Raw genomic sequence first — 25,431 nt, forward strand, 5'->3', positions numbered from 1 at the left:
AATGGCTCAGTATTGAACTCTATAAGCAGAGGACCCATGATGTTCAAAAACATCACAGACAACATGGTGAGGATGAGAAGGGATGCATGCTGCGAGCTACAAATGAGATTAATTTAGGAGAAACCCTGCTCGCGCGCCACTCGAGATCGGTATGGCGTTCACAGTAGGCAACAACTGCTTCAATCCTTCTGGAACTTTTTGTCTATTTGAATCCCTGTACTCCCATAGATCCCGAACGACTGTACGTGGGCTGTTAACTGTATATAATTCAGGGCAGTTGATCTCACTTTCAAAGCCATGTGCAGGTTGACAACATTTAGCCTCATAAGCGGTTCTAAAAACCTTCCACAATCAGGCTAGCGTTATGACCGCTAGTCGTGGGAACAGTCACGACGAACCTGTTGCCACTTGCTCTCTTGGACTCTTGCCTTTTTGGTATTTTGTTTGTATTCTTAAAAAAATCTGGTAATGATAACTGCCTTCTTTTCGCACTCTATAAACACATGCTACGTAACAGTAGGCTTTGCTTCGTGACAACGGATTCAGGTGTACTTTGAACTTGAAATGATTACATTATGTGAAAGAGGCTATTGATTGGCTGTTAGCAATATTTGAGCATTTCTATTGCTGTTTTTATTGATCTGTTTTACTTTTGGTGAATTAAAAACTAAAACTATTTGTTTTGTTAATATTGCTGCGGGAGACTTTGTCCAGCTGCAGAGGTGCCGGATCCACATAAAAAGGTTCCGGAATGCAGGTGTGCTATATTTTAGAGATGCAGATTTTAGTCTAAAGAGGTAAAGATTGGAGTGTGTTAGAAGGGGAAAATCTTGGTAGGGTTGTGGCTGTTCAAGACCTGAGACATTCCTGCTGTGCACAACATTCCAGTTATTGAGAATAATCCATCAACGGAATTAACATAATCCTATTCATGAGTCATAGCTTGCATTAAAATATTATGAAAGATGTCTTGCTGTTTTGTAAGTCGCTTCACTTCTATCTCCACCACAGAAAACTCTCTCTCTATGATATGCTCTCTGATCTGCACCATGTACATGTCTACCATGAATGTGGTCATAGTCATTCCCTCGATTATGGTCTTTCTCTGGAGAGTCAGAGACAGGTCTTCACTCCATTGTATACATCAGTCTCTGATATTAAAAAAAACAAAAACAAAAACAAACAAATAAAACAACAACAACAACAGAGAGTGGCACTGTATTAAAATCTAAATGGCAGCTCAGAAGTAAATTACAGCTCAGGAGAGTATATTGTCAAGTGTATTTATTTATTAATTTAATGTACTTGTAATTCTTTTTGAACAAAATGGAACAGACATGACTGTGATACAAAAACAATAATCAAATCATATGACTAACCATAAAATGAGTGCTATAATTCATCAAATCAGGATAGGTTCAAACATCCAGCATTGCCTTAACTTAAAAACACTATGGCTGAAAGAAAAATCTCTGTCCTGACCTGGTTATAGTCCATAGTAGGGATGCATCAATACCAGAACTGATATCAGGTACTGGTTCAATTTCATGCTCATTTATTAATACTCATTACTATGTTCTGTGAAAATATCAGGAGAGGTCAATCCAGCATCCTGCTACAATACAAATAACCTGATAAAACCTCTTATGGTGCTTAAACAATATATTTAATAGAGGGCAGCCAACCTGAGTGCTCAGAGCATTAACAACAAGTGTGGTCATTAAACATGAATGCAAGGTATGCACACAAAGCTATTTTAGAGCATGCAGAGAAACTGTCTCGAGTGAGAGCACTTCAGTTCTGCAAGGTTGGCAGGGTCTAGACATTGCCTGTGAGTCGAGATGCAATTCCCACCACCATCATTTTTAATGACCACATACTGTTTTGAAAGCTCAGGTTGACTGCCCAGCCATCCATCCATCCATTGTCCATACCACTTATCCTATGGAGGAGCCTATCCCTGGGAACTCAGGGCACAAGGCAGGGGACACCCTGGACGGGGTGCCATCCCATTGCATGGCACAATCGCACACACAGACGAAGTGGAAATGTCAATCAGCCTACAGCACATGTCTTTGGGCTGGGGCGAGGCGGGGGGGGGGGGGGGGGGTGTTTGGCCGGGGTGCTTGGCCGGGGTGTCTGGAGGAGAGGAGATTATGCAAGCTCTGCGCACACAAGGTGGAGGCAGGATTCGAGCCCCCAGCCCCGGAGGTGGGAGGCAAATGTGCTAACCACTAAGCCACCATTCCACCCACCAACCAACATACTAAGTAGGTTACTCATTTCAGTATCAGTATCAGATTCATTGAGAACTTATACATGCAGTCGGACAGAAAAAAATGCATCCCTAGTCTATACAGTCAATACATAACTATTCATCTTGGGATACCTTGGGATAAACCAAGACAATTAAAGTCCCCATGAAGTGCCTTGAAATGCACAGCGTTGTTCCATGTGTTGATGTAATGTAACACCAATAGCGTTTAGCTTACCTCACAGCCCGGGCTGACAGTTAACACCACGGACATGAGCCTGAGCAATAAAGTGAATGAATTCAAGCCATTTCCTTCTTAAACAACGTACAGATGGAAAACTGAATAAAACGTGTGTTCTAACCACCAAAGATACATTTACGACCCATGCTTGCTGACATGTTTTCCCTCGCTCAACAATGGCAACTTCAGCCAGGTGATTTTTTTTTATGACACTTCAGATTCTAGAGAGCATTTGATTGGACAGAAAATCTGATGAAAACCTGAAGTGCAGAATGATGTCATTAAAATTGTTGATCCGTATTGGTGGTAGAGAGTGACTGTACATTTTGAATGCATATATCTTCTAAAGGCGAGCACACTAGCTAATAAATAACCTTAAAGCTAACATATTCATACTAAAAGCCACAAAACGTACATTTTGATTTCGTGGGGACTTTAAGACCGATGACAGAACGCCTTAAGCCTTACAACAAAGCGGTCACGTATTGCATGAAAGCCCCAGAGACTTTCATTTGTGTATGGTTAGACAATAGGTGCATGCTCGAAGCCAAACTTCATTTGCTTATCATTAGCACATCTTCAGCACAATTTAAGTGATGATAAGCATGTGTTAATTGCTAAATTTAATAGGCATGCACCAATTCTATTCCTATACAGTACCAAATCTCTGAGAATTAGCTGAAACCTGATACATGATCCAATACTGTCTTCTGTAAAGTAACTGAGCCAACTCTCTTAAAGCGTCCACTGGCAAGTTATGCAAAGCTATTTACGGCTACCATCACCTCTGATACTGATTCCCAGTATTTGATTTGTACATACTTAATACTTGGTTTTACAATACACCACAAATTAATATACTAAAAGCATTGCTTGCTGGTGTAACTTACAGCTCTTTTCATAAATTGTTCTTCATGAAGATCCACGGTGGTGTAATCTTGTTTGTCTGCCACTGCAAACAAATAAAGTGTTTTCCATTTACAACATGTTGGTGTGAACTATCTAATAAATAAGTATAGATATTTATAGCTAAAGAAAAACTAAACTGCAGTATGTATAAGTTCTAATGTTATTACTTGAGTCATAGAACTTTGAAGGCTGTTTGTTTACATAATTCACATAACTGTGTGTATTAATAGGAGAAAGCAATATTAATATTTAATAACTACAAATGCATTAATAATTACACACATTGATCACTCCAGTCATATTTCAGACAAAAACTTCTGTAAACAGTGGAAACACTAGTTTCCAACCTGGACATGCGAAGTAGTTCAACCATGTCTCAGAATAATGGATTAGTACATAAATTTGCTCTGGGTTTTCAATATTTCTGGAAAAGGTAGCAGTTGTAGTATACCTACTGTAATTGATGTGACAGGGGAACATTGCTAATGCAGTTACAATGACATTTAACAGGAGATATAACTTTCAGATTTTGCTGCTCCTAAAAACAAAAGAGTAAGGGCCTCTTTCCAAATCATTTTTCGGAAATGTTCAATGTCGTATTATTGAGAAAGCCAACATAGAAGTAGTGGAGACAACAAGGTTATTGGACTCAGAAAGCCATGCAACTATACAGCAGAGACTCAGCACAGCTAGTTAGTGATCTACAAGATGAAAAGCACAGAGGCGTTTTCGGCGGTATTACTGTAGCTTGAAAGTTGAAGTTTTGGAACTTGATCTGTTTGACGCAGAGTATTCAGATGAAAAGGTGAGAGAGCTGGGCAGACTAAAAGACTAAAGCGCTGCTGCATCACTCTTTTTAGGTAGAGATGAAGCAAGGGCTAAAAGACAAAGTTCATTAAAATAAAGTTCTTGGGCATCAAGATCAAATGCATTGCACAAACATTAGAAATAGCCAATGCAAAAAAAAAATAATAAAAAAGCAAGAAATCACTGGTGTACTGAGCAGCACCGAATGGGTCGGCCAAGTAAAAACAATCACCAACAACCTCTACAGGGAAGGGGTGATGGTATCAGAATCTACCGTTCATACAATAATACAGAGATGAGCCATAAATGTTCTGGAACCAAGATTAACATTTTAATTTCATTTTCATTTCACGGCAAGTTATATACTTTGTAGAATTGTGTATCTGACAAATAAAAATCTTGAATCTTGAATCTTAACCTCTACCAAAGTAATGGAAAGGCCTAAGTGTGGAGAAAGAAAGGATCTGCTCATGATCCAAAAGCTCATCTGTGAAACATGGTGGCGGTAGTGTCATGGCTGCTTCTGGAACAGGCTCACTAATCTGTGAACTGGGTGGCTGTGGTTCAGGTGGTAGAGCGGGTTGTCAACTAGTCGTAGGGTTAGCGGTTCGATTCCTGGCCCACGTCTCCACATGCCAAAGTGTCCTTGGGCAAGACACAGAAACCCGAGTTGCTCCCGATGGCAGGCTAGCACCTTGCATGACGCCACTGGTGTGTGTGTATGTGTGTGTGAGAATGGGTGGATGAGTAACAGCGTAAAGTGCTTTGTAGAAACGCTGAGGTTAAAAATAGTGCTATACAAGTGCAGACCATTTACCATTTAATCTTTATTGATGACGTAACTAATGATGGTAGTAGGAGATTGAAATTCAGAAGTTTACAGGAACATTTTGTCTGTTCCTTTTGTTTGTTTTGGAGGTTTTAGACTGGTCAAGTCAATCTGCAGACCTTAACCCAATTCAGCATTAATTTCAGCTGAAGAGGAGACATGCCATTCCAATAGTTTCGGAAGGGGACTGTAGATGTGGATGCAAGTCATTCAGGGTGGATTTATCCTTGAAATGTTTGTATGTGACATATCAAGATTTATACTGAATAATGTCCTAATAACCCTGATATTATTTCTTAACATGTAATGAGCATTAGATAGTGTTATGATTTGTAAGCAAAACTTACAATTGAGAAAAAAATAGAGCAGGGCTTCTTGACAGTGATCTGTCATACATCACTACATGACATTGTTGAAATATCTTTGCGTATAAGAGGATATTGAAGTGTTACACAGGTGATATGGGTGAAATGGAACCCAAAAAACTCACCTTGCATTAAGCAGCTGAGCTGAGCTTCTGATAACAGATGATCTAAAGGGCGAGTAATACAGAGCTGATTTCACAACTGCACCTGACTTATCATTGGCAAGTAAAACACTAATAGTTTGAGGTTTTTAAAAAAAAAAAAAAAAAAAAAAAAAAAAAAAGCAGTACATTTTGTGTAAAGTCATTTTTTTCTTCACGTGCACACTGTCGCCATCTATAGGACAGGAGAAATGCCTATTATCTAAACTGGGGCTTTTTTTTTTTTTTTTTTTAAGGTGGCTTAGCGGTTAAGGCACTGGTTACTAATCGGAAGGTTGGAGGTTTGAGCCCTGGCACTGCCATGCTGCCCTTGAGCAAGGCCCTTAACCCTCTCTGCTCCAGGGGTGCTGCATCAGGTCTGGCCCTGCGCCCTGACTCTGCACTCTCTAAAAATGTTTACTGTTGGAGTTGGATTAAATGATCATATTTTACAGTGAGAAAAAAAAAAAGTTAAAAATGATTAAGGAATGGCATTTCCAACTTATTCACGGTGAAATAAGTATTTTAATTCTAGAAACACTGAAAGAATGTATTTAATTGCTGTTTTAATTAGTATGCAAACATATGCATATTTCGTTCGCCTCGCACCGCCAGGGTTGGGGGTCCGATTCCCCCACTGCGCTGTGTGTGCGGAGTTTGCATGTTCTCCCCATGCTGCGGGGGTTTCCTCCGGGTACTCCGGTTTCCTCCCCCAGTCCAAAGACATGCATGGTAGGCAGATTGGCATGTCCAAAGTGTCCGTAGTGTATGAATGGGTGTGTGACTGTGTATGTGAGTGTGTACCCTACAATGGACTGGCACCCTGTCCAGGGTGTATCCCGCCTTGTGCCCCATGCTCCCTGGGATAGGCTCCAGGTTTCCCCGCGACCCTGGGAAAGGATAAGCAGTATAGAAGATGGATGGATGGATGGACATATGCATATTTAATTACTTGAAGGCTACTTTGCTTAAATACATTTAAATGTAGATAGATAGATAGATAGATAGAATCAGCAATCACCTGGAAACATTCAACGTTAGCATTTTAAACACAAACATTTTCTGCTCCAAACAACTTTGCACACTTTTAAACACATCATCAACTATACACAATTAATATCATATACTGAGCACTTATATATGACAGCAGGATTGTGGATCTCACATATTTCTACAGTTTCCATTATTTCACTCGCCACTCTTTCCCTAACTAACCGCAGCCTGCCTCGTGATTGGCTCGTGCTCGCACCACGTGACCGACTTCCGCCTGGAGTTTTCGCGACAGCTGGAGAGCGGTTGTGCCGCGGGAGTATCAGGGTCGGATTTCTGTACACTTTAATTATTGCTACATCCTTTTAAAATGGGCGATAAGAAGAGTCCGACCAGGTAAACGAGCAGCCCGTGAGCAGCGCTGTGAAAACGAGGGCCCTGTAGCTTGTTTGTAACTCAGCGTTAGACGCGGGGCGCTCACACATAATCGTACATGGCGGATAGCTTGTTTTGTTTCAACAACCATTAGCGGCATAAACAGGCGATGTTGCTCCGCGGGTTGCGCAGCTGTGGCGGGTACTGGCCTGACACATGTCTCTGTTGTGTGTGAATCTGTGAAAACCGTATTCCCTTGTGTCTTTGTGTTTTGTTTGAAGGCCAAAGAGGCACTGCAAGCCGCCGTCAGACGAAGGCTGCTGGGACTGTAGCGTCTGCACTTTCAGGAACACCGCCGAGGCGTTCAAGTGCATGATGTGCGACGTTAGGAAGGGCACATCCACACGGTAAGAGCCCCACCGTCCAGCTCGCATCACGACTCCGTTTTATATAGATTTATATCATTATAAAGCGATCTCGAGTGCGCAAAAGTCTTTATATATTACTATAGTGAATACTATTAGGTTAAACGGCGGTGCAGCGAGTAGCGTCGTCGCCTAACCGGTTGTCCTCGAGTCCTCGTGCGTTTCCTCCCGGTTTTCCCCCAAAAACATTCCGGTAGCTGCACCGGATACTTTTAAACTGACCCTAGTTGTGTGTACGCACGCACGCGCGCTGTGCCTTGTGATAAGACTTGCGCCCCATCCAAGATGTATGGCGTTCCCAGCTCGCGCGCCCAGAATTCCTGGAACTTCAGCGTTACCAACTCTTTTCAGAGGAAAGAGGCTAGAGCACGCGCAGCAAGAAAAAAAAAAAGGCTCCGGGTGGCTGACGTCACGCCGACTAATTTGCATACCGACTTATTCGTCCTGATGGTTGGCCTATCAAATTTTCACATCTGATAATGCGATTAGGATAGAATAAAGTTTTATCTGAATAGAAAGTGTTAGAGGATAATTTTATTTAGGTTAGGGGTTTGAATCTCGTCTTCACGCTGCGTGCACGGAGTTTGCATGTTCTCTCTGTGCTTCGGTGGTTTCCTGCAGGTACTCCGGGTTCGTCCCCTAGTCCATGCGTTGTGGTCTGATAGTCCGTAGTGTGTCAGTGTGTGTGCGATTGTGCCCTGCGATAGGTTGATACCCCGTGCAGGCATTGTGCCCTGAGTTCCCTGAGATAGGCTCCAGGCTCCCGTGCCACTCTGTGTAGGATAAGCGGTATGGAAAACTGATGGATGGATGGATGGAATAGCTGGATAAATATAATGTATTCCTTATAGAAAGAAGTCATCTTTGGTCATGGCACCACAAACTGAACTGTTATGCGTTTACAAACGATTACGCTTTCTGTCGAGACAAAAAAAATTAAGTAGTGAGTAGTCGCGAAAGCCGAGTAGTCACGAAGAAAACGTGGGTACAGATGGAATAATTTGCTTTTATTACTTGTAAATATCACCAATGATTAAATGAAGTGTGAGGGTGGGACAAACAATGGTAATCAAGGATTGGTTGTTGGGAAATAGTGGTGATTGGTCATTGTGGACCATGGTGATCAGTGATTAGTCGACAAGCGCAACTCCTAGTCAACTCAGTCTTTACATACTGGTGGTGAGTGGATTGAACCTGTGAGCTGGAGAGCCATATCGAGTGCAGAACAGTCACTAACATGTTCAAAAATTTGTCACTAGACTCTTTATATATATAAAATGAAAGTTGCTAAATAGGTCAATAAAGTCACCAAATGTAGCAACACAGTCTCTAAGTTGGCAACACTGCTCTGGGTTCATCAGGATAAAGCAGTTACAGAAGAGGAAAGAGTGAAGGAAGGAATATTAGCATTAGATGTCAAAAAAAACCTTGTCAGGACTGGATGTATAGGAGGAAGCTGTATAAGTAATATGAATGAATAATAATGATAATAGAAATACCACACCAAGCCACAACAATTTGTCACTAGGCTACTTTCAGATTACAAGCTTTTTTGCACTTTCCATAATTTTTTTTTTGCTCAGATTAGATATATCTTGACTGATAACATTCATAACCGCAAGTGACCCATATCTGTCTTTAATGTGTTTATGATCATTGGCTTAACGTAACTGTAGACGCTGAATACAAAATACAAAACAGTCTGGTTGAAGGCTTCACTGACAGATTGTGTTTGATGCCTGTCCTATGAAAATTGTTTAAAACTTTACTTTAACTTTTACTATGTCTAAATGTTACATTGACTAAGTTTACATGTGCATCAAATTCCGTTTAAGGTCTACATTCGGGTTGTAGCCATATACGATGCTTATATGCGTACGGGCATCTGATTATTCCTGTAGACATGGTTGTTGTAAGTACAGTATGCCTGAGTTTCCATTCTTAAATACCTAGCCTACAGATAAGCATCTGTGAGCACCCACAATTCCTTGTGGTCTGAGCACGTGCATATATCTCCTTTCAGTGGATTTACTGAATAAGGTGTTTACATGGAACAAATTTCCAATGAAAACCGGCATATTCCATCGGTGGGAATCAGAATATTGTCTTAATCTGAATTGAGAAATTGTATTGTGGTGTTTTCACAGATTATCGTAATATTGATGTACATGTAAACATAGTCATTGTTCAACCGTATCTGTCACCTAGGTACCGACTTAATCCATGCAGATTTTCTCTCGTTAGCTTTATCTTTTGAATAACATGCACTTGAATGCTGGTTTTATGGCATAGAAGTGACTTAGGATCATTATGCAATATTACTTGTATAGTGGAGAAAAAAAACAACAAATAAACCATGATCTGAATAGTGCATTAGAATGTAGGTTTCAGATATGGTGCCATATTCCCAAAAATCTTCTCTTACCACTCTGATCTCTAAGTGGCAGCTTATAACTGCACTAACTTTCCTCACAAAGTGTTTGGGTGGTTTATTCAATTAGTTTGGATGACTGTAGGTATCATTGAATTTTATGATAAATGATCATTTTATATGTGAAAACAAATGCCTACTACCTGTAAAGTATACATGCTTGCTTTACTGCCACCTTAAAAATGCTTGGCATGTTTTGAATGAATTACAGTACAAGAGCATTTACATTATATTTAAATTACACTATGTAATTAGATATAAAGTAAAGCAAGTCTACAGTAACCATGTCTTTGTAGTTAGTGAACACCTAAAAGAAACTGATTGAATTAAGGCAGTGTATGGTCTGAAAAGAGCTTTTACTGAGCATTTAATCACATTAGTCTCAGCACATCTACACTGTATAACTGCATTTTACTTTGGCTAAGTAGCAGCGAGTTGTAAAAACTCTACTGCGTAGCTTCTCACTGCATCCGCCCTCATAACGTCACAATGGTTGTAGTCCACTGGCCACCGAAAGGGCACCGTTTTAAAAGCCTATTGCCATGGAATACTTAAAATGTTTTGAACCATGATAACTCGACTCACGTGTTGCCAGCATCAGCCATTTCATAAAGTGCTCTGTAGTATCTTCAGTTGTTGTAGCTTTAAGATCCGTTTCTAGCACTAAAATGCTTTGTGAACTCCTTTAAAAGTAGGACACACACCCATTTTAAAAGAAGTTTTCCCAAATCAGCCAGTTAATAGTTACTTTTTGGTCCTTGGCCTTTTGTATTGCCGGTAGCAGAGATCAGCTTAGTAAGATCCCAGCATTTGAGGTTTCGGGATTTGGAATACAACCCCTTGCTTAGTGCTGACCACTAATGACCCCATTAGTCCTGACTTTACACTCTCCATGATGTCATCATCATTATTCATCCAACACCCTCTTCCAGGAAACCTCGTGCCGTTTCACAGCTTGTGGCTCAGCAAGTACCTCCGCAGTTTGCTTCACCCACACAACCGAAAAAAGAGAAGAAGGAAAAGACAGAGAAGGACAAAAACGACAGGGAGCCAGCAATGAAAAAGAACAGCCACAAAAAGATGAGGTAGGGGATTACGATTGGGCCCAGGCCCTGCAGTGTTTGAAATATAGCATGGAATCAGTATACGATTGTTTTGTTCAGAGAATGATATAGAAAATGTTTAATCTTGTATTTAATATGAATGGCAAAATGTTAAATCGTACTAGGTTCGATCGCACAACTTCATTCCTTTTTCCAGCAGTCAGTTTACAGGAATTTTCAGGAGTACTTTGATTTTAATTAATTGTAATGGAAAATGGCTTCAAGTTTTCCATCTTATTAAAATATCCTGCACGATTGCAAAACTTGACTGGTTTAGAATTTTGGATTGCTTTCCATCCCCTGTTTGATTAATTTATAAACAATATATATATTTTTTTTTTGCTGTCAACAGGCCAAGGTTAAAAAATGTTGACCGAAGCAGTGCACAGCACTTGGAAGTCACAGTGGGAGACCTGACAGTCATCATCACAGACTTTAAGGAGAAAGCAAAGCCCTTATCCTCCTCCACAAGCTCATCCTCCTCCACAGCCACGTCAGCAGACCTGCGTAGCCAAAGTGGATCCAGCTCGGATAACACCGAGAGAGCAGTCTCCAGGTCGTCATCTCCTCGGGGTGAAGGCTCATCAGTCAACGGAGAAGCACACTAGCCTCTGATAAGCCCATTGTTTTACTGAAGGTCAAAGATTTTCCCGCACATATCCCCACTCCTTTTTTGACTGGATTGGATGGGGCTTGGAGGCCCCCCCCCCCCCCCCCACAAACAGTCACTGCACTAAGATCATAGGAAGGTCTCAATTGAGTAGCAAGAAGTTATAATACTGCCCATGTAAAGCATCCATCAGTGTGATTTAGGAATATATTGTTTTTAGGGACTGTTTGTTCTTATTAACAGCTCCTCCTTTCTAAACTCATGGAACAACTTGCTGGCTCAAAGACAGTTACCAATGTGTGTTCTGGAAGAACAGAACGTACCAAGTGGTACTTTCCAAGTTCTATCTCACCTGACTGCTATTTAAAAAAAAAAAAAAAAAAAAAAAGAAAGGAACTTGATGAGATTGAGGGTCGGTGGTCTTAGATCCAGGAAAACACAAACATGGGGACTGAGCTTGAGATCCACAAATAGAGTATATGGGCATAATATTGTGATGTTCAAAATTGTTGGTATTGTTCATTCTTTAATGAGGAATATTTTGGTATGAGTATTTGGTAAGTTTACAGTACATAAATGTGAAGAGATTTAAGTAGGGATGCATCAACACTGATGCTGGTATTGCGCAACGATTCGATACCATGCTTATTTACTCAGATGCCATTAAAAAATGCTCCAATATCAGCATTCAGTACCATGTGATACTATATGATGGAAGCCTAGCGTACCTTGCCATGCTAATGAACAGACAATACGAAAAGAATGTTATCTGGACTTATTTTATGATTGATGCTCAACACAAATGGTGGTGGTGTGCAAAAATATCAAACCAGCATCTTCCTTCAGTAACCTGATAAAACGTTGCGTCATTTAAGCAGGGTGCAAGCGTAGCTGACTTTTGCGCACAGAGCAGTATCAGCCAGCGTGGTCATTAATAATAACCACCAGGAACAATGGATTACACGCACACAAAGATACTCGCACGCCTGGAGCAGTGAAGCGAGCATGCAGAGGAACTGATACACATGAGAGCACTTCAGTTCTGCGAGCACTGAGACATGAACACTTTCTTTCCCCTCGCTCGACAGGTTTTACACTTTGCTCGCGAGTCAAGGCACAACTCAGGGCAACGTGCCTTTATTTTTAACGCTCACTCTGGCTGATACCAGTCTGCGTGCTCAGGTTGGGCCCCCTCTATACTTAAGATACTTAAACATAAAACTCGGCACAATAAGTTAATTTCCGGCAGCAACTAATATGAACAGAACTAACAATCCATGATGTCTCTGATTGATTAATACCAAGTAGGTTACTCATTTTGATTTAGATATCGGTATCACCACGGGTACCAAAAATACGTATATTATCCGGGGGAGGAAAAAAATAAATGGTATTGATGCATCCCTAGTTTTAAAATAATGGCCTGTGGTTAGAAATGATCGAACACAGTACCTGGAGTTGTTTCCATGTTTTGAGAAAGTTCTTCGCTAGTTACTTTATCGAATATTACAGTCAGAGTTTTTTTTTTTTTTTTTAATTTTTTTTTATTTTATATATATATATAAATTGTGTTATACCGCTTCTCACTTTACTACACTGCACATGTGTGGTCTGTGTTCAGTCATATAAAAGGTCCTAATATAAACCGAGAACTCCTATACAGGGGTTACTGTTGTTGATCAGCTTGTAAACCTTAAAGCGGTAAGGGGTTTTCCACGATTGTGTTCTGTGTGTCAGTCATCAGCATGTGTCTTTTTAAACTACAGTTATAAACAGATCTATAAACCAGGTGTGCATCCTAGCATTCATGCTGGATGTAATGAATGGTGCTGCAAAGGGTTGGAGTGTCCCTTTTGTTTTTTATATTCACTGCACTGTTTTCCCCCCCCAGGCCATTTTAATCATGTTCCCCCAAAACTCACACTTTTGCAATATGAACTTAAAAGCAATTTTTTTTTTTTTAAATTTAGATAATAATATTGTTTAGAGTGCTTGATAGCAAACTGTAGATCTATTTTCCATGTTTCTTGTGTCTGTAAGGAAAGAAGCAGTTTGAATTTTCAATTTGAGTGCTTTAGATTATTATTATTTTTTTTTCCCCTCAAGAAAAAGCCATGTTTGTCATAAAGGATTAAGTATATGAGGATCCTTTATACATTTCGCATAAAGGATTTTTATAAAGAATCAGGTGATTAAATATGTACTGTGGTTCTTCTCGGTTAAGGTTTATAATGCGTTTCCAAATAAAAAGCAAAAATATTCTAAAGTATTCCAGGCATGGTGTGTGTGTGTGTGTGTGGTAGTATTTTTTATTTGTGGAAGTTGTGCTAATCCTCTAGCGGTGGCTGTGCTGCAGTAATGAAGGAGGCCTAGCTCCAGTAGGAAAACCCGAGCTGGAGATGTTCAGAGCCCTTCACTCTGTGCTCAGCTACACGTTTCAGACCCGTCAACCATGACGTGACTTTCAGTCTCACGGTTTCTAGAAAATGCGTCGACACCTTCGTCTTGTGTCCGTGTGTGTGATATCGGTGTTCGTGTCGGGGCTGTACGTGTTCGAGCAACTCGCGTCCTCTCTGGAGACCGACGCCGGTGCAGGAGGCCTCAGCCCGCCTCACCCCCAGCACAGGTAGCGCTAGCTAGCTAGCAACAAACTATAACCTAGCTAAATATATATCTGCTCTTGCTGTTAGCATATATCAGTCGTAGAAAGTGTCGGAAATAAAAGCTGGTTCTGAGTATCTATCTATTTATATATTTTTACAGAACTGGTCTAGTAATAGTTAGCTAGCTAGCCTACCTAGTATCTAACATGCTAAGCTAGTTCTTCGGTTGTTTAGCTGGTATGCTGCATGTAATTATTACCTAAATAATGTACTTTAACGATGCTAAGCAGTATATGTAGTTTGGGCGAGGTTTAAAAGTGCACACAGATAGCTACTTAACACAGCAAATGAAATTAAGACAAGGCATTAAGGTGTCTGGCCAACAATATTACACTTACAGAGATTAATGTACATTTTAAAGCAAATTAGCAAAATCCTGTATATTATTGCTGTTCAGTAATATTTGTAGTCATTATAGCGTGACTACGTTGTGAACACCATGATTACTGAGATAGTTATGTCACCATACTTTCCAAGCCAAGCTTGTATTTGCATTTGTGTTTCGAAGAGAGTGAGTGTGTGGGCTGTCCGTTAGATCTGGAGCAGATCTGTCACCATGAATGGCTTTGCTTTGCACATTAACGGACTCGTGAGAAGAAACGAGTGTCCTCCAGGAAAGCTCTGGAGAAATGTGTGTGGTGCACACCAAGTTCATCTTCTCGGTGATTAGATGATGAATCGGATGTGTTCGGTGAGGTATAGCACTAAACTCTGACGTGCTCTACGTCACGCCTGATGTAGAGCCTATTTTTCTCGTTCTGTCAGGTGTAAGTCAGTGTCTGTCACACACTGGAATCCCTATTGGAGACTGCCCCGTGATGTTTGTGGAAAGAACTGCTTTATGGAGTCGGCTCGTAGGTAGGATGGGTTGACTTGAACATTGGTTGTGAGTTCAGATTATAGCCATCAAAGTTAGATTGACGTTTGTTTGAACTCTTATCCAGGCATCATGTTTCTCTCTCTTGTCCTTCCCCATCAGTGCTAAGCATCTTACCTGAAAGGCATGGCCCTTGAGCTTCTCTTCAGCCTGTGTTTTATCTCACCATCTCTAATTAGATCTAATTAATCTCACCAGCTCGTCGGTGTTGTGCTCCTCTGCAGGTATGCTGTGGATAAAACATCGTCCGAGATGGACAGAGCTGAGCCGGTCAGGTTGGCAGTGGTGGCATGTGGGCCCAGGCTGGAGGAGACTCTCACCATGCTGAAGTCTGCGGTTCTCTTTAGCCACAGAACTCTCCACTTTCACATCTTTGCTGAGGATGAACTCCATGCTGGCTTCCGAGATGCTGTGAGTTCAGTGCTTACATTTCTCTCAAGGTGCTTTTGTGTTTCTTAGACTAGAGGTCAAGTGATAGTGGATTTTACCGATAACGATAACTAAGTCTGGCGGTACCTACCTGCCTTAATAAACCGATGGTTTTAAAAATTGATCCTGAATGAAAACATAACGCTCAAAGTAAACATTGCCGAACTTTATTACAAACATAAACAGTGCTGACTCTACCATGAAAATAAATCTGAATGTCTATTAACTATTAATAAATATTAAAGTAAGTAAAAGATATACATTCAAACAGAACCAGAGTAACACTCCAAATTACAAATAAAGTTATTGACATCCAAAATGAATCAAAAAACACTTCGAATAACACAACAAAATTTGTCAGTGATGGTTTAATTTCGCGTCTAGAGGCCGCTCTTGGACTGTATAATTCAATTCAATTCAATTTCATTTCTATGGTGCTTTTTACAATGGACATTGTCTCAAAGCAGCTTTAAAGAAACATATAAACACGGGATACAGATTTTAAATGTGTGAATTTATCCCTATTGAGCAAACCAGTGGCAAGGAAAAACTCCCTAAGATAAAACTCCCAGATCTTTGAATGTCACACCTAGTGTGAAATGCTGACGTGCACATCCAAACTATGACATTTCGTTCAGGGCTACGGTATTTGTGGTCATTCAGGCAAATTAAATCACCCTGGATAGTGCTTATTTTGATAATGATTTATCCCAAATTATTGATTACAGAATGTTTTGAAAAGCAAAACTCATCCACAGTTATTTCGTTCATTGTTATCTTTCTCAAAACTTACATCCATTACATCCATTATGTTATGGGTCAAAATGACTTCCACAGTTTAAATACACACAAAAACAGCTTAAAACAGTAAACCTTTATGTCTCGGACAAGCCATAAGAAGAAATATTTGCATATAAGTTCATGATCTTCAAAGAGGAAAGTCAAAAAAATTCAAAGAGATATTAACCAGTGTTTCAGACATGAAATGTGCAAATGGGTCAAACTGATCCATAACATAATAGGAGGATTAAAAAGAAAAATATGTGCAAGTATGTTCGAAGTCATAAGTACCGAAATATAAACCCTGGTTAGTCTTCAACTACAAAAAGTTTTTCTTTGAAGCGTCTCTGAAAAGTTCATGACTGCCACCGTAGTGTACATCTTTTACTGTCATTGGACCTTAAGACTTTTTACGATCTAGATATAAATTGGCGAAAGAGGGGAGGAAAAAAAATCTTAATTTGCTTTGTTCAAGGATGTGTTAATGATTCAGTGTTGTCACCGTGTCTGTCCTCTGCCAGTTGGAGTCGTGGCCAGGCAGCTTCCGTTCTAAATTTAACTACACTACCTACCCCATCACCTTCCCCAGTGACAATGCCAAGGAATGGAAGAAACTGTTTAAACCCTGTGCTTCCCAGAGACTTTTCCTGCCTGTGAGTATATTTTTCCTGCCTGTGAGTATATTTTGGTGATCTGGGCGTGGACCCAGACATCATTCGTTCATTCCAATCAGTCTGCTTGAGGACAACAAACACATACAGATCAGGTTCACCTTGGCACATGTCTGCTGAATAAAGGTCCGTTCACACGTACAGCGATTTTATCGCTGCAAGTCTCCAGTCGCTGTACTACGAAGTCGCCAGTAGGCGTTCCTGCTACTGGTTGCCATAGTAACATTTATCAGTGGGTGGTGCAACTCGCATTCCTCTTTGGACATCAAACCAGTTTTCTTGCCGCTAAAATGAAACATTCTGGAGGCAGAGCGTTTGTATATATACACTACACCGGTGAATTTTCTGTACATCATATCCTACCAGATGAAGGAGAAGCAATGTGTGCTCTTTGCTGTTGCGGCCATCCATTGGCGGCGAAAGCGCAAGCGCCGGACTGTCTCGAGTCCACGAAACAATTCGGACTCACAGGCAGCATGGCAGATCACATCCGCTCTACTGTCTTCACTCTCATCGGTAGTCGCTGCACCAAATCGCTCCAAATTTGCATAAACTATTCTCATCTTTGTCTTATCGCTGGACACGCCCACATCTAGTCGCCAACGGTCACTGTCACTCATGTCGCCAGCCCTCATTGAAAATGAACGATCTCCGGTTGCTTTGTCGCTGCGAGCGAGTGTACCTTTAAGCAGACAGATTAAGCAGCTTATTTGAATGGCTTGTATTCCTAAAAAAAAACAAATATTGGTAAAAAGTGGTCTGAGGTCAGCAGTTGAACATTGCTGGTGGTGTTTTTTTGTTCGTTTGTTTGTTTATTAGCTGATCCTAACCGAGGTGGATTCTCTGCTGTACGTGGACACCGACATCCTGTTCCTGCAGCCAGTAGAGCAGATCTGGAACTTTCTCTCCCAGTTTAACAGCACTCACATGGCAGCCATGGCGCCTGAGCACGAGGAGCCGAGAATCGCCTGGTATAACCGTTTTGCACGGCACCCGTATTATGGCGAGACCGGTGTCAACTCTGGAGTCATGCTTATGAATATGACGCGCATCAGAGCCAAACGCTTCAAGGTAGATAAGAGAGTTTGTATGTTTTGTGTGTGTGGTTGTATTCGGTCATTTGTAAACGAGATTAAAGAAGCCAGTTTTGTGTTTTATGACACATCTAAGATGAGAACAAGGATTTTAATGCTGGGCCAGCAGAGGTCACTGTTATTCTGCTAGTTATATTCTCAGATTTCCTCCCCGTTGAAAGTGTTTCATCATGCTGTCCTTCTTTAAACAGGAAGAAGCAATATTCATTTCACACATGTAGACATATCAGTGTCAATTCAGCCAGAAGCCCATATAATAATGATGAAAAGAAAGTAAAAGCTGTTTTATTATTTTGTTTGCTTGTGATGCTCATCAAGTCATCCACATGTTAATCAATATCAGGAAAACTACTCAACGTAATTAGGTCACAGTTTTGGAGTAAGAAAACGCACAGATGAAGTTTTATTTCCGCATTGTTTGATATGACAGAACGATATGACAACAGTTCACCTGAGATGGACGGACTTGCTTATGCCACTACTACAGAAATACAAGCTCAACATTACATGGGGGGACCAAGACCTCCTCAACATCATATTCCACTACAATCCAGGTACATCGTCACATGTCATTAGACCTCTGTGTATAGCCATGTAGTACAGCTTAAACCTTGAACTCGACACAAGTTGCTGCTATTGAATTATGTACTTTAAAGGTGTAGTTTACATAATGTTAATTACAGGTCATAAGTTTACATATGCCTTGCAGAGTCTGCAGAATGTTCAAATAAATAAATAAAAGTTTTTGTCTTCTGGGAAACATGTCAATATTTTGTGTATCTTCTGAAGGACAGTACTAAATGGGGGGAAAAAAGAAGATCTTTAAACAGAATAACTATTTGCACTGATTATGCTGTTTAAAACGTTTACAGCCCCCTGGCTCTTAACGTATCGTGTTGCCTTACTGAGAATCAGTGAATGTTTGCACCTTTTTGTAATAGTCATGTACGAGTCCCTCAGTCGTCCTAAATGTGAAAAGATGGATTTCAAAATCATAGCCAGTGTTGGAAAGGGGTCAAATATGCAGAAGATGCTGTAAAACTAAAGAATGTGCAGGACCAGGAGGATTTTTCTGAAGAACAGTGGGCAGTTTAAATGCTCAGGACAAACAAGGGACTCATCACACCGCATAAACACAGTCGTTGATCATCCAGGTAACAACACACAGTATTAATAATCAAGGGTATTTAACTTTGCTTGTAGACTATATGTAAACATTTGTTATGTGAAATAGCTTATTCAGGGCAGCACTAATTAAAAAACAACATGCAATTTTTATGAGCGCTCTTATTTAAAATTTTGCAGATTCTGCAAGGGGTATTTAAACTTATGACCTAAACTGTATCTGTCTCTAGTAGTTTCGAACTGCCAGTCTTAAGCAGATTATTGATTTCCAAATTATTGTAAACAGATGTATATATACTACTAGGTGGCAAAAACATGAATGCAGCTTTCTGCAGGCAATGCTTTAATAGCACCTGCCACCGTAGGACAGATGTATAAACATGCACGTCTTTTGACTACTGATTAAATGCCCCACAGAAAGCCTGTTTGTGTTCCCGTGCCATTGGAACTACCGGCCAGACCACTGCATCTACGGCAGCAACTGCGCTGCTGCTGAGCGTCATGGTGTTTACGTTCTCCATGGCAATCGAGGTGTTTACCATGATGACAAACAGCCTGCATTCCGAGCCGTTTATGAAGCCATTCAGAAAGTAAGCTCTTGCTTAAAAAAAATCTGGTTAAACCTTACAGTGTTATGAAAAAAAACCCAACGTGTGGATTCTTACATAGTTGTGCTGTTTAATAACATGGGTGCGACATATCATGCTTTTTCATTATCCACCATGCACGCTTTCATCAAAGCAGGATAAAATCTAATTAAATGTGGTTAATTTGTGAAACGCCATATTGAAGTTCCTTCGGGCGAATGCTTGCACCAGCCTGGCTCGCTGTCTTGTTCTTCACAACGGAAGCACAGTATGGGCTGAGAAATGAAGGGATCGGAAATTGCTCCTGCAAATATTTTTCAGATAGAACACCTGTGCTTGTAGCCCTGTGGGCTTTTTGTTGGTCTGCCCCATCAACTCGACATTATCATTTCTTCCTGTTTCCACCCCAACCCTTTCAACTCAACCGTGCGTTTAAACTATACAAGGTTTTTACAAATTCATGAACAAATTCATATTGCTGTCTGAAATAAAGCATCTCTTTACTCTCGTAATTCCCTATGAAGAGAGGTCTTGTCAGGACTAAGTTCAGCTGCATGGTTTGGAATTTGTGTGGCGTGGTGATTTCTGGATACTTCTAAACTTGAACATTTGTGTGGTTACATGCCCAGGTTCAGAGGATTTGCTTCGGAATGAGTGGGAGCGTTTGCTCTGTAGCTGAGGGTTAGAAATCAATAGCTCTGTTAACGTAGACTGCCAGCGCCATCGTGTTCTGGACTTAATCTCTGTCGGCCTCATCAGGGGCAACGATCGCTCCTAATGCGCTAATCTTTAAAGCCAACGCTCCCTTCTTCCTTTCTCCATTCCTTCTCTTCCTCAGCACATCCCTCCCTCATTTGTCAGGGTTTTGAGGTTTGGATAGTCACTTGTTTCTCCCTTTCTCTTGTATTGAGCGGTCAATTCTTTGTTCATTTTGTCAGCAGAAGGAGAGAGAGAAAGAGTGTGTGTCTGTGTCTCTCGTCATTATGGCCAGGTAAGACCTCTTTGCCCTTGACGGAGGAGGAAGCATTTTGGACCATTAGCTAAATGAGGTCTGTCATTAGTCGAAGCCCATGATTCAGCTAATTGCTTTGTGTATGGCAGGTCAAACCCACATTCACTGTTTGGCCATGCAGAGCATCTACAACAAAAGAAAGAATGAATATTGCAGTCAAGTTTGGGAGTAGCTTTAAAATAGCCATGATATTGTAACCTATTGTCTGTCACAGTTGTTTTGGTCCAGTTACTTGCTTCCACCAAATCTGCTCCCCTTTTCTACTTCCTTGTCTCCGAGCGCACAAGGCCTCAGGCATGTCATGATAGCATGTACTCCCTGTAGACACACTCACAGAGACAGGAGTTCAGTTGGCAGTAAAAGACCCCACCATTACTGTGCCAAACCTCACATAAGCACCATAAAATCTTTAGTGCCAGTGTTTTGTTTGGGACTAGGAGAAAGCAAAGCAGCATCCAACAGCTCCACCCTTCCGATAAAAATCAATAAGAGACAGTAAACTCAGCTTCATCAAGGTATGATGTGTGCCCTATCATTGATAATAATAAAAAAAATTGCACGTTTTAGTGCTCTCATACAAAACCAAAGCAAATGAGGCCCCATAAAAAAGGTTGTTGTGTTTTATTTACTCTGCAGATTATAAAAGCACCCTTTCTTATTCACGAAAAAAAAAGATTAAAGAGTTGTGTATATATAGAAAATAGAGAGGAATGCAATGGGTATGACCTTGAGTTATAAAGCCTTATTTTTACGGCCCGAACTGGAGGAATCTGGACGGAAAACACCTACAAAGCCCTGTGCTATTGTAAATGGTTTCTCATTGTAAAAAATCTATTAAAAAAAACAAAACAGTATCTATTTAAGAAACAATGTTGTTAGAAGACAAAATTTAATAACAGCTTTACCTTTTGTCTTTTTGTTGTTTCATGACGGGTTTTTCGCTGTAGTTTTATACAACTGATGATTGGTTGCTTGTAATTAGTTCTCCAGTGATGATCCCAGTGTACTGCATGGATTGTATTGTAAATGTGAAAACAAGTCTTTCAAAATGCTGGGACTGATCTACTATCTGTACATACCTATGATAAAGTTTAATTTTTAAATTAGACACAATAAGACATTAACAACAATAACTACTAATAAAATAGGACAATTATAATAATAAAAGTTACGTGAATGTGGTCTCTATTGTTAAAATATTTATTGTACTGTACTCCCCCTTCTTCTTCTTCATTCTTCTTCTATGCTGGACATGGACAAGGGATGACTAACAGACAAAGGGATGATTCCCGGGCAGGACCACATGAGATTTCATCATGTTACTCAGAGCGGCGTGCAATTTAAATTATGAATGTTTCCTGTATTTCTGGAATTTTCCATTTAACTGTCTTGGACCTTGGTTTCACTAACTGAACCAGCCGATATGGGGGTTTTACTGTGTGTGTATATATACTGTATACTGTAACGGAGCTCAGATCGTCGCTACTCGTCTAGCTTGTTCCCAAACACCTCCCTCACAGTGCAGACCCTTGCCAAGCCACGCCCCACCTTCTACGTCTCCACTACCAGCACCTGATTAATAGTCCTCACTCTTACAGCAGTGAGGACGAGTGCCACAGGCTGATTGTCTCCATGCCACGGTGCATTGACGCAGTAATTTGTACAAAAGGAGCCCAGACCAAGTATTGAGTGGATAAATTAATATTCTTTTCAGAAGGTCGATATTTCTGTATTATAAATTCTTTATTCTAATATTTTGAGATACTGGATTTTTGATTTCCATGAGCTGTAAGCCGTAATCATCAAGATTAATATAAAAAAAGGCTTGAAATATTTCACTTTGTATAATGAATCTAGAATATAAGAAAGTTACACATTTTAAATTAAATTATGGAACAAAATGAACTTTTCCACAAAATAATTTTTTTTTGGAGATGTACCTGTATAACTTCATACAGTGGTGCTTAAAAGTTTTTAAACCTTTTAGAATTTCCTATGAAAAGTAGACAAGAACCCATAAACAAATGAGGCAAAAATATTATACTTGGTCATTTCTTTATTGAGGAAAATGATCCAATATTACATATCTGTGAGAGGCAAAAGTATGTGAAGCTTTGCTTTCAGTATCTGGTGCGACTCCCTTGTGCAACAATAATTGCAACTAAACGTTTCCGGTAACTGTTGATCAGTACTGCACATCGGCTTGGAGGAATTTTTGCCCGTTCCTCAGTACAGAACAGCTTCAACTCTGGGATGTTGATGCTTTTATTGAAGATAAACGTTTATTTTGAAATTGATGCATGCAACACGTTCCAAAAAAGTTGTGACGGGGCAATTTAGGACTAATTGCGATATGACAAGTTGAAATAAGAAGGTGATGTGAAACAGGTGAGGCAATCGTCCAATCATAGTATATAAGGAGCCTCCAAAAAAGGCCTCATCCCTCAAGAGCAAGGATGGGTCGAGGCTCGCCAATCTGCCAACAGATGCGTCTCTGAATAATCCAACACTGTGAGAACAACATTCCCCAAAGACTAATCGGTAGGATTTGGGGCATTTCACCTTCTACAGTGCACAATATAATTAAAAGATTCAAGGAATCTGGTCAAATCTCGGTGCGTAAAGGCCAAGGCCGAAAACCACTTCTGAATGCGTGTGATCTCCGATCCCTCGGACGTCACTGTCTTAAAAACCGTCATGAGTCTGTAATGGAGATCCTGACATGGGCTCAAAAATACTTTTCTAAACCTTTGTCACTCAACACCATTCGCTGCTGCATCCACAGATGCAAGTTAAGGCTTTACTATGCAAAGCAGAAATCATACATCAACACTGTCCAGAAGCACCGCCCACTTCTCTGGGCTCAGTCTCATCTGAGATGGACAGTAACACAGTGGAATTGTGTTTTGTGGTCCGACGAGTCAACATTTCAAATAGTTTTTGGACAAAACAGCCGTCGTGTTCTCCGGGCCAAAGAGGAAAAGGACCATCCAAGCTGTTATCAGCATCAGGTCCAAAAGCCAGCGTCTGTCATGGTATGGGGGTGTGTCAGTGCTCATGGCATGGGTAACTTGCACATCTGTGAGGGCATCATTAATGAAGAAAGATACATACACATTATGGAGGAACACATGCTGCGATCCAGAGCAGGACAACGCCAAACCACATTCTGCCCGGATTACAAGCGCATGGTCACGTAAGCAGAGAGTGCGGGTGCTAGCATGGCCTGCTTGCTGTCCTGACCTGTCTCCCATTGAGAATGTGTGGCACATTATGAAGCAATGAAGGCCCAGTACAGTTGTGCAGGTGAAGAAATGCATAATGGATGAAGGGGAGAAAATTCTACTTGCTAAACTTAACCAAATGTTGTCTTCACTCAGCATCCAAACGCTTAATAAGTGTTATCAAAAGAAAAGGTGATGTTACACAGTAGTAAACAGTCGACTGTCCCAACTTTTGTGGAGTGTGTTTCAGTCCTCAGATTTGCAAGGAGTGTATATTTTCAAAAATAAATCACATTCACAAAGTAAAACATCAAATAATGTGTTAATAATGGATTTTCATTATAGTACAAAGTGATTTGAATTTTCAAATGACTCTCTTTTTATTAGTTTTTTTTTTTACATTTTCCATACTGTCACACCTTTTTCAGAATTGGGGTTATAGAAAGTTCTAAAGAGTTCACAAACTTTCAATCACCACTGTATTATTCGTATGGTTAATGAATAATTCATAGTAGGTACTGAATTCTGTTCTTTAAGAGGAATAACTGAATAATAAGCTGGTAATGGGGCTAAATGCTAGTTTTGTGGTGTAATTGGGACAGGTAAAACAGGTTTTGCACTGTGCTTTGTAGTCATAGTGTAGAATCATTTTATGCACTATTTTTTTTATTCTTTTTTTTTTTTAAATTGTTTTTTTTTTTTCTTTTTTGCAGTACCCATTTGGAGAAGATGCAGTCAGTTTCCTACTTAAACCTTTAGAGGAAAAACTAAAGACTACCATGCATACATACTGTGGAAGATCCAGTCACCTTTTCACTAAGAAATTACAGGAGAGCATAAGAAAACTTCAGAATGATAATCACAATACAAGATGATCTCATCCAGCTCAACCCAAGTGAGTTTGTTTCATCCACACTGTTGCTAAGAAGACGTGAACAGTGGTTCAAATCAGGTCGTGGTGATGGTCCTGTATGAGTGAACTGGAGGTTGAAATGAGGCACTGAAATCACTTTTATATCTCCTCACTACAGTCCTGTTTCCTTTTTGTCTTTAATCATCAGCTAATGATGTTTAAGTGTGTTGGTACTGCAGGCTGTGAATATTGTTATGAGTAATATTAGGAAACATGGAATTCCGAGTAAAATTTCATCACCTAAACATTAAGCCTTATTTCTTTCCAGGGATAGTTAAATAAATTGTGTCTGCTGATTTGAGTTCAGCTTTATTATTATTATTATGTTATTGTAAGATTGCTGGGTTTTAGGATTGGAAAATGAGCCTTTATGTAAATGAGCAACAATGTTTTAAACTAGTCAATGGCTTTAAAAGGTACGGACGATGGCATACATGTCAGTTAAGCCTACTAACTTACAGAAATGAGATCACAACCTTGAAGACAAGGAATTGCTCAGTACGTTTACATGGACAACAATAATCCGTTATTAATTGTTAATATTACGACGATACTCTGATTAAGAAACTACCATGTA

At 40.2% G+C, this 25,431-nt stretch overlaps 2 protein-coding genes across 5 annotated transcripts; both read left to right on the plus strand.

Annotated features, from left to right (window-relative positions):
* Positions 1-6,039: 6,039 nt before the first annotated feature.
* On the plus strand, positions 6,040-13,733 carry yaf2 (YY1 associated factor 2). Of its 2 annotated transcripts, XM_053641238.1 has the most exons (4): positions 6,040-6,931; positions 7,192-7,317; positions 10,699-10,851; positions 11,222-13,729. In XM_053641238.1, exons 1-4 carry the CDS (start codon positions 6,906-6,908, stop codon positions 11,475-11,477), a joined length of 561 nt encoding a protein of 186 aa, XP_053497213.1. In that variant the 5' UTR covers positions 6,040-6,905; the 3' UTR covers positions 11,478-13,729. The 2 variants fall into 2 exon arrangements, with proteins under 2 accessions (XP_053497213.1, XP_053497215.1); XM_053641240.1 differs by lacking the exon at positions 7,192-7,317 and having other exon boundaries at positions 6,840-6,931; positions 11,222-13,733.
* A 47-nt stretch (positions 13,734-13,780) lies between these two features.
* On the plus strand, positions 13,781-25,150 carry gxylt1a (glucoside xylosyltransferase 1a). Of its 3 annotated transcripts, none has more exons than XM_053641235.1 (8): positions 13,781-14,105; positions 14,884-15,000; positions 15,244-15,430; positions 16,750-16,881; positions 17,719-17,970; positions 18,424-18,547; positions 19,536-19,708; positions 24,655-25,150. In XM_053641235.1, exons 1-8 carry the CDS (start codon positions 13,966-13,968, stop codon positions 24,814-24,816), a joined length of 1,287 nt encoding a protein of 428 aa, XP_053497210.1. In that variant the 5' UTR covers positions 13,781-13,965; the 3' UTR covers positions 24,817-25,150. The 3 variants fall into 3 exon arrangements, with proteins under 3 accessions (XP_053497210.1, XP_053497211.1, XP_053497212.1); XM_053641236.1 differs by having other exon boundaries at positions 13,782-14,105; positions 14,908-15,000; XM_053641237.1 differs by lacking the exon at positions 14,884-15,000 and having other exon boundaries at positions 13,795-14,105.
* Positions 25,151-25,431: the final 281 nt, after the last annotated feature.

The sequence above is a fragment of the Ictalurus furcatus genome, chromosome 14 (assembly GCF_023375685.1).
Source record: "Ictalurus furcatus strain D&B chromosome 14, Billie_1.0, whole genome shotgun sequence".
In the NCBI taxonomy this organism is placed as follows: domain Eukaryota; kingdom Metazoa; phylum Chordata; class Actinopteri; order Siluriformes; family Ictaluridae; genus Ictalurus; species Ictalurus furcatus.

Excerpts from the sequence above, each read along its gene's own strand:
- yaf2 (XM_053641238.1), top strand. The coding sequence starts at position 6,906 with ATGGGCGATAAGAAGAGTCCGACCAG. Across the intron at positions 6,932-7,191 it reads GATAAGAAGAGTCCGACCAG|GCCAAAGAGGCACTGCAAGC; the intron begins GTAAACGAGCAG and ends TTTTGTTTGAAG. Across the intron at positions 7,318-10,698 it reads AGGAAGGGCACATCCACACG|GAAACCTCGTGCCGTTTCAC; the intron begins GTAAGAGCCCCA and ends ACCCTCTTCCAG.
- gxylt1a (XM_053641235.1), top strand. The coding sequence starts at position 13,966 with ATGCGTCGACACCTTCGTCTTGTGTCCGTGTGTGTGATATCGGTGTTC. Across the intron at positions 14,106-14,883 it reads CCGCCTCACCCCCAGCACAG|AGCCTATTTTTCTCGTTCTG; the intron begins GTAGCGCTAGCT and ends CGCCTGATGTAG. Across the intron at positions 17,971-18,423 it reads TCAGAGCCAAACGCTTCAAG|AACGATATGACAACAGTTCA; the intron begins GTAGATAAGAGA and ends TTGATATGACAG.